At 46.9% G+C, this 7,469-nt stretch overlaps 1 protein-coding gene across 1 annotated transcript in view; it reads left to right on the top strand.

Annotated features, from left to right (window-relative positions):
- Window positions 1-374: 374 nt before the first annotated feature.
- Window positions 375-7,469, top strand: part of OPRL1 (opioid related nociceptin receptor 1) — a 34,179-nt gene continuing 27,084 nt past the window's right edge. The window contains exon 1 of the mRNA XM_056843967.1: window positions 375-595. Within this exon, the coding sequence (XP_056699945.1) occupies window positions 375-595 (221 nt within the window). The remainder of the gene's footprint in view (window positions 596-7,469) is intronic.

The raw sequence follows: 7,469 nt of genomic DNA, 5'->3' as shown, positions 1-7,469 counted from the left end.
TTGCTGGGAAGGGGGTTGGCGAAGATGCCCCCCCCCAGGCATTTGCAATCTCATCCTTTGTGCAAAGGGGCGTGCGATTGGCCACATGAAACCGGCTATCAGTGGCTGGAGGCGCTGGAAGGGAGCCCGAGCCAGGCTGTTTCCTATCTCTGCAAGAAGTCTATGGGAATGCGTGCTGGGAACCTGTGAGCATTTCCCTGTTCAGAAATGCGGCATTCTACCTCTTTCAAAAGACTCACCCCCCACCCACCCTGCCAGCCCCTGCGCATAACGGTGCCAGGAAACTGGGTTATCCTTAACTCTGTGTCTTCTCCTTCCTGCCCCACCCCTCGCCAACTCCAGAGCCTTCTTGTTACCATCTGGCTGGGGTCAGGATGGACCCGCTCTTTCTCAACCAGGCTGGGGAAGTCCTCGACTGGAAGAGGCTGGTCAACGACTCGTCCCTGTGGAACCTCAGCTTGGACAACTGGTTCCACAATGGGACGGCCGACGGCTTCCTGCCCCTGGGCATCAAGTTGACCATCGTGGTGGTCTACTCTATCGTCTGCATCGTTGGGCTGGTGGGCAACGGTTTGGTCATGTACGTCATCATCAGGTAGGCGTCCGTGGGAACTGGGAAGAGCTGTTCCTTGTGGATGGCAACCTTGTCCAGAAGGCATGGAAGATTGGAAGGGATTCCCAAGGGGACTCTTGGTGCCTTGGCACTGGGGAGGGGCTGTGGCTCAGTTTGTGGAGCATCTGCTTGGCATGCAGAAGGTCCCAGGTTCAGTCCCCGGGATCTCCAGTTCAAGGGACTAGGCAAGTAGGTGATGTGAAAGACCCCTGCCTGAGACCCTGGAGAGCCGCTGCCAATCTGAGTAGACAATACTGACTTTGATGGAACTGGGGTCTGATTCAGTATAAGGCAGCTTCATGTGTTGATGTGCTCATGTGCTCATGTGTTCAACCCTCCTTTCAGTATTAAGAAAAAGAAGAGTTGGTTTTTACATGCCAACTTTCTCTACCTTTTAAGGAGAATCAAACCGGCTTACAATCACCTTCCCTTCTTCTCCCCACAACAGACACCCTGTGAGGTAGGTGGGGCTGAGAGAGCTGAGAGAGAACTATGACTGACCCAAAGTCACCCAGCAGGTTGCATGTGGAGGAGTGGGGAAACCAACCCGGTTCACCAGATTAGAGTCCGCAGCTCATGTGGAGGAGTAGGGAATCAAACCCGGTTCTCCAGATTAGAGTCCACCACCCCTAACCACTACACCAAGACTCAGACTTGGTATTCCAGAAGTAGTGGTAGCGGCCAGAGCAACTCTGAGCCCATGCAGAATGCCTTTCTCGAACCTCCCGCAAATGCAACACGCCTCAATGCGTTCTCATTCAGCCATGGGTGATTCTCAAGACGGGCGCTCTGTCTCGGCTCAGCTTACCTCACAGGGTTGTTGTGAAGAAGAGCCAGGGAATGGAGAACCATGCCATGACAACTGGAGCTCCTGGGAGGAAGGATAGGATAAAAATGTAACTGGTGGATAGACAGACGAATGGACAGAGGGGAGGGGCCATAGCTCAGTAGGCGAGCCTCTGCTTGGTATGCAGAAGGTCCCAGGTTTAATTTCCCAAAAATTCCAGTTAAAATAATCAAGTAGTCGGTGATGTGGAAGACCTCAACCTCAGACCCTGGAGAGCTTAGGGGAGGGACCGTGGCTCAGTGGCAGAGCATCAGCTTGGCATGCAGAAGGTCCCAGGTTCAATCCTTGGCATCTTCAGTTAAAAGGACCAGGCAGTAGGTGATGGGAAAGACCTCAGCCTGAGACCCTGGAGAGCTTAGGGGAGGGACTGTGGCAGAGCATCAGCTTGGTAGAGCATCAGCTTGGCATGCAGAAGGTCCCAGGTTCAATCCTTGGCATCTTCAGTTAAAGGAACCAGGCAGTAGGTGATGTGAAAGACCATTGCCAGAGACCCTGGAAAGCCGCTGCCAGTCTGAGTAGACAATACTGGCCTTCAGGGGCCGATGGTCTGATTCAGTATAAGGCGGCTTCATGTGTTGACATGACAGACAGAAAGATAGACCGGACTGAGGTTTGGTGTGCGTACGATTTTAAATAATGACAACATTGATGACAATTGTTATGTATCATTTATGTATTTATGTAGCACTTTAGAGGGTTCGAAGGGTTTCCCATACGTCATCTCATCGGTCCTTACAATGACCCTGTAATGTCGATCAGTATTGGGATCCCAGTATAACATAGAGAGAAAGCAAAGAGAACAGGGGCTTTGCTAGGGCTGCCTAATGCAGTTATGGCTGAGCTGAGATTTGAACTGGGGGCTTCCTGGCTCAATGCAAACCTCCTTTCTGTCGCCACCTTTATCTGGAAGGTTAAAGCTGTCTGTCATACCCCTCAGTGCTGGGTTTAGATGATGATGAAGAAGAGTTGGTTTTTATATGCTGCTGACTTTCTCTCCCACTTAAGGAAGACTCAAACCGGCTTACAATCACCTTCCCCTCCCCACAACAGACACTCTGTGAGGTAGGTGGGGCTGAGAGAGCTGTGACTAGCCCAAGGTCACCCAGCTGGCTTCATGTGGAAGAGTGGGGAATCAAACCCAGTTCTCCAGATTAGCGTTTGCTGCTCTTGTGGAGGAGTGGGGAATCAAACCCGGTTCTCCAGAGTCCACCGCTCCAAACCACCGCTCTTAACCACTACACCAATCTGGCTCCTGAAGAGAAGCCCTAGGCTATTCCACTTGTGAGGCCCAACCCCCCCAACCCCACGTCTAGAGGAAGATGGAAGAGTATTTTTTAAAACAAGATTCAGTGAAGCTGAGGATGATGATGGGTGTTTAAAATCCCACAATTCACTATTCCTCCTCTCCAGGACATAAGATGTTATTGTTAAATACCGTAGTGATTGAAAAAAAATACATTTTACAACTTGGCCACAGTCCCCCTAGATTTTGAGCCCCTAGGTTTCGTCCGGCCAAGCCTATAGGTAAATCCAGCACTGCGTACCTTAGAGCTGTTTAGAATCGACCAAATGTGGCAGCTGATGGGATCCCTAGTGGGGAGACTGCCTGGATTGGTGGTGGGAAACCCAGGTGCACACTGCTGATTGGCTGTGAGCCTCGTAGGCTGCCTGCACCTACCTCATTGGGTTGTTGCGAAGAGAAACGAGATACAGGCTTATAAAGCATGCGGACAATTTTTAATGTATTTTTATTCATTTTAAACATTCATTAACTGCCTTCCTTCCTTATGGACCTCAAGGCGGCTTACCATAAGAACAAAATACAAAACAGAACACATAAAAACACATTTATTTGTTTGTTTGTCTATTTAAAACATTTGTGAGCTGCCTTTCTTCCTTATGGAGCTCATGGCAGCTAATGATATAAGTAAAAGATATAAAATAAAGTACTTCAAACTTTAAAAAAACCCTAAAATTGTTCAAGACTTTCTATTCCTTGGCTCCACCATCAACCAAAAGGGAGTCTGCAGCCAAGAAATCAGAAGGAGATGGAGATTGGGAAGGGCAGCCATGAAGGAGCTAGAAAAGATTCTGAAGTGTAAGGATGTGTTGCTGGCCACCAAGATTAGGTTAATTCATGCCGTATTCCTATGTATGGGTGTGAGAGCTGGACATTGAAGAAAGCTGATAGGAAGACAGTAGATTCCATGGAAAAGTGGTGTTGGAGGAGTGTGTTACAGATACCGTGGACTGCCAAACCCCCCCCCCCCCACATACACACAAATCAGTGGTTTCTAGATCAAATCAAGCCTAAACTGACCCTAGAAACTAAAATGTCTAAACTGAGGCTGTCATACTTTGGTCACTTTATGAGAAGACAAGAGGCACTGGAAAAGACAATCATGCTAGGAAAAGTTGAAGGCAGCAGGAAAAGAGAAAGACCCAACAAGAGATGGATCGACTCTATAAAGGAAGACACGACCCTCAATTTGCCAGATCTGAGCAAGGCTGTTAAAGACAGGACATTTTGGTTTCATAGGGTCGCCATGAGTCAGAAACAACTTGATGGCACTTAACCCACACACACACATATCAAAATACATGGAACTTAAATTTAAAATCACAGTTAACAAAGGGATTGTTTGAATTAACTGCAGTCCATAATAAAAGTGTTTTCAGCTGCCTACTAAAGACTGAGGCCATTTATGCATGGCTGTTTCCTCGTGGTCACCCCGCCGACTACTCGGGGGCTTTTCTTTGATTATGCTTGCATTTTCCGACCCATCAGAGGTCGCCTCCCTCTCCCCGCATGTTCCCGTGCATTGCCCCCCGCGTTTTCTGGAAGCTGGCTAAACATGAATCCAGAAAACGTGGGCAAAACACATGGGGAGAGCGAGGCGACCTCCGACAGTCGAAAAATGCAAGCATAATCAAAGCAAAGCCCGGAAGTAGTTGGCAGTGTGACCGCAAGGAAACAGCCATGCATAAATGGCCTGAAAGAGAGGGTACCTCCCTGGGGGGGCGATCTGAAGAGCAATAGAAGACACTCCAGATAGGGTTGCCAGCTCCCAGTTGGGAAATACCTGCAGATTTTGGGGGTGGAGTTTGAGGAGGGCGGGGTTACGGAGGGAAGGGGCTTTGGTGGGGTATAATGCCATAGATTCCAATTGCCAAAGCAACCATTTTCTCCAGGTGAACTGATCTCTGTCACCTGGAAATCAGTTGTAATGCCAGGAGATCTCCAGCCACCACCCGGAGGTTACTATATGAGAAGGCAGCACGTGGCACAAAATTAAAAAATATTAGGAATAACAACCAAAAAGCAAGTTGCAAGAATATATATTGTAAATGCATTAATCACAAAACCAAAAAAATTCTCATGGAGCCTCGCAGGGCTTAAGGCTAATTTGTACCTTTAACAACAAACCTAAATGTAGCCAGTCCGGCTCAAAAACAAATACAAAATCAATATATATATATATATATATATATGTACACAATAGCCTTGGAGGGCCTAAGGCTGAGTCTTATTTGTAACAATCAACTTAAATATAGCCAGTCCGGCTCAAAAAAGGCCAAAGGCTCATAATTCCATAATCATAAAGTATGAAAAGGCAATCACAAAGAGTAGGTCCCTTTAAATTTTACAGGGTCGGTAAGCTGAAGAAGACTTCGAAACGTGTCGCGTCCTTGCGACAGACCCTATTGTGGACCCTCTATTATCAATTGTTCTCGCTACCCTTTGTGATTGCCTTTTCATACTTTATGATTATATATATACATGCTTGGTCTGATATATAATTGTCTGTATATGTTTATATATCTGTAAATATGTGTGTATGTTTTATATGGGTATCAAATGACCACTGAGGAAGGCCGAACAGGCTGAAATGTGTCTGGCATGTGGTTATAGTATATCAACCTAGGATATGCCATTGTGCTGTTTTAACGATATTTAAAAATAATTTTTATCTTGACATAGCGCCGCCCTTAAGTAAATTATATATATATATATATATATATATATATATATATATATATATATATATATATATATATATATATATATATTTTATTCATTCCACCCAACCTTGGGTACCCAGCTTCTGTTTTTCAGGCTGGGTCTCATCCCCCTTCTCTTTTCCCCTTAACTAGCTGGAGATCTCCTGCTGTTACAGCCAATCTTCAATCGATAGAGATCAGTTCCCCTGGAGAAAATGGCCGCTTTGGCAATTAGACTCTATGGCATTGAAGTAGGGTTGCCAAATGCCAGGTAGTAGCTGGAGATCTCCTGCTATTACAACTGATCTCCAGCCAATAGAGATCAGTTCACCTGGAGAAAATGGCCACTTTGGCAGTTGGACTCTATTGCATTGAAGTCCCTCCTCTCCCCAAACCCCACCCTCCTCAGGCTCCACCCCAAAAACCTCCTGCCGGTGGCAAAGAGGGACCTGAAAACCCTACATTGAAGTCCCTCCCCTCCCCAAACTCCGCCTTCCTCAGGCTCCGCCCCAACAACCTCCCACCAGTGGTGAAGAAGGACCTGGCAACCCTACTGCCATATGTAATTTACCCTTCCGTGTTCTGCCTTCACAACAGCCCTGTTAGGTAGGTTAGAATACGAGAGAGTGACCAACCCAAACTTGCCCAGCAAGTTTTATGAGACTGCTGCTTTCAACATCCTCTGGAGCCTAGTTTGAGACTCTAACCACTACACCACACCGACTTCCTCTTTGGATTTATGCGCTCAGCTCAAATGGCTGCACATTTGAGGTTTGCCACAGGTTTCCGGCATGTTTTCCAAGATACCAATCAACACTAGCAACATGTACCGTGATTAAATCACGGATGCAAAAAAAAAAAAAAAGTCACCTTGATTTGATTACACAATGAGATGAAAATTGATTCTTTCTGGGTTGCTATTTAATTATGGCACATAGTTATCTATGACTGTTTTTATCAGCCTTTTCTTCCATTATGGAAACCAAAGGCAGTTACAGAAAAACAGGATTTTCCAACCCTATCCAGGGGCCGTACGCAGTGCGTTGTAACCGGGATGCTGGAGCAAAAAGCACATGCTGCCATTCCGGTGTGAACATCAGAAATCCTCCCACGTTAAGCTGGAATACAAGAGGAATGGTGGGGCGGGGCGGAGAAGAGTAAACTCACAGAACAAATAATGAAAAGAGAGGGGGAGGAGTCCTAGAGGGTTAGGCAAAAGGATTAAAAGGTCAAGGTAGTCCCCTGTGCAAGAACCAGGTCATTCCTGACCCATGGGGCAATGTCACATCCTGACGTTTCCTAGGCAGACTATGTTTACAGGGTGGCTTGCCATCGCCTTCCCCTGTCGTCTACGCTTCACGCCCCAAAAGCCGGGTACTCATTTTTCCTCCTCACTTTTGAGCTCCTGCTTTGGGACTGAGTAATGCTTACCTGGAATCCACACCTGAAAGAAGAAGAAAACCTTGCATTGGTACCTGTTGGACTTTTTGTCTGTCTTTAGGATAGTGAGTTTTGGAAACCTTGGAATATTGTGACTTTGGGTCTTTATGCTCCAGAAATAGGACTTTTTGTCTGTGCTTGTCAGTGTTATTGTGTAATACAGTCTGTTGTTTAGCTATACTTAGTATGGTTGATCTGTGTTAGATTTGGAGTAACTACAGCTATACACAGAGGTGTCTATTTTGGCTTACTAACCACCAGGTACCAGCTGGAGATCTCATGCTATTACAACCAATCTCCAGCCGATAAGAGATCAGTTCACCTGGAGAAAAGGGCCCCTTTGGCCATTGGACTCTATGGCTTTGAAGTCCCTCCCCTCCCCAAACCCCGCCCTCCTCAGGCTCCGCCCCAAAAACCTCCTTCTGGTGGCAAAGAGGGACCTGGCAACCCTAGTCGGGATAGAACTCAGGTCGTGAACATAGCTTGGAGTGCGGTACTGCAGCTTACCACTCTGCGCTGGAAATAGGATTGCGAGGTCCCCCCTCTTGATCAGTGGGAGGTTTTAGG

The sequence above is a fragment of the Euleptes europaea genome, chromosome 2, assembly GCF_029931775.1.
Source record: "Euleptes europaea isolate rEulEur1 chromosome 2, rEulEur1.hap1, whole genome shotgun sequence".
NCBI lineage: Eukaryota > Metazoa > Chordata > Lepidosauria > Squamata > Sphaerodactylidae > Euleptes > Euleptes europaea.
Note: the sequence above shows the minus strand (reverse complement) of the source record. Positions and strands in the feature narration are given on the sequence as shown.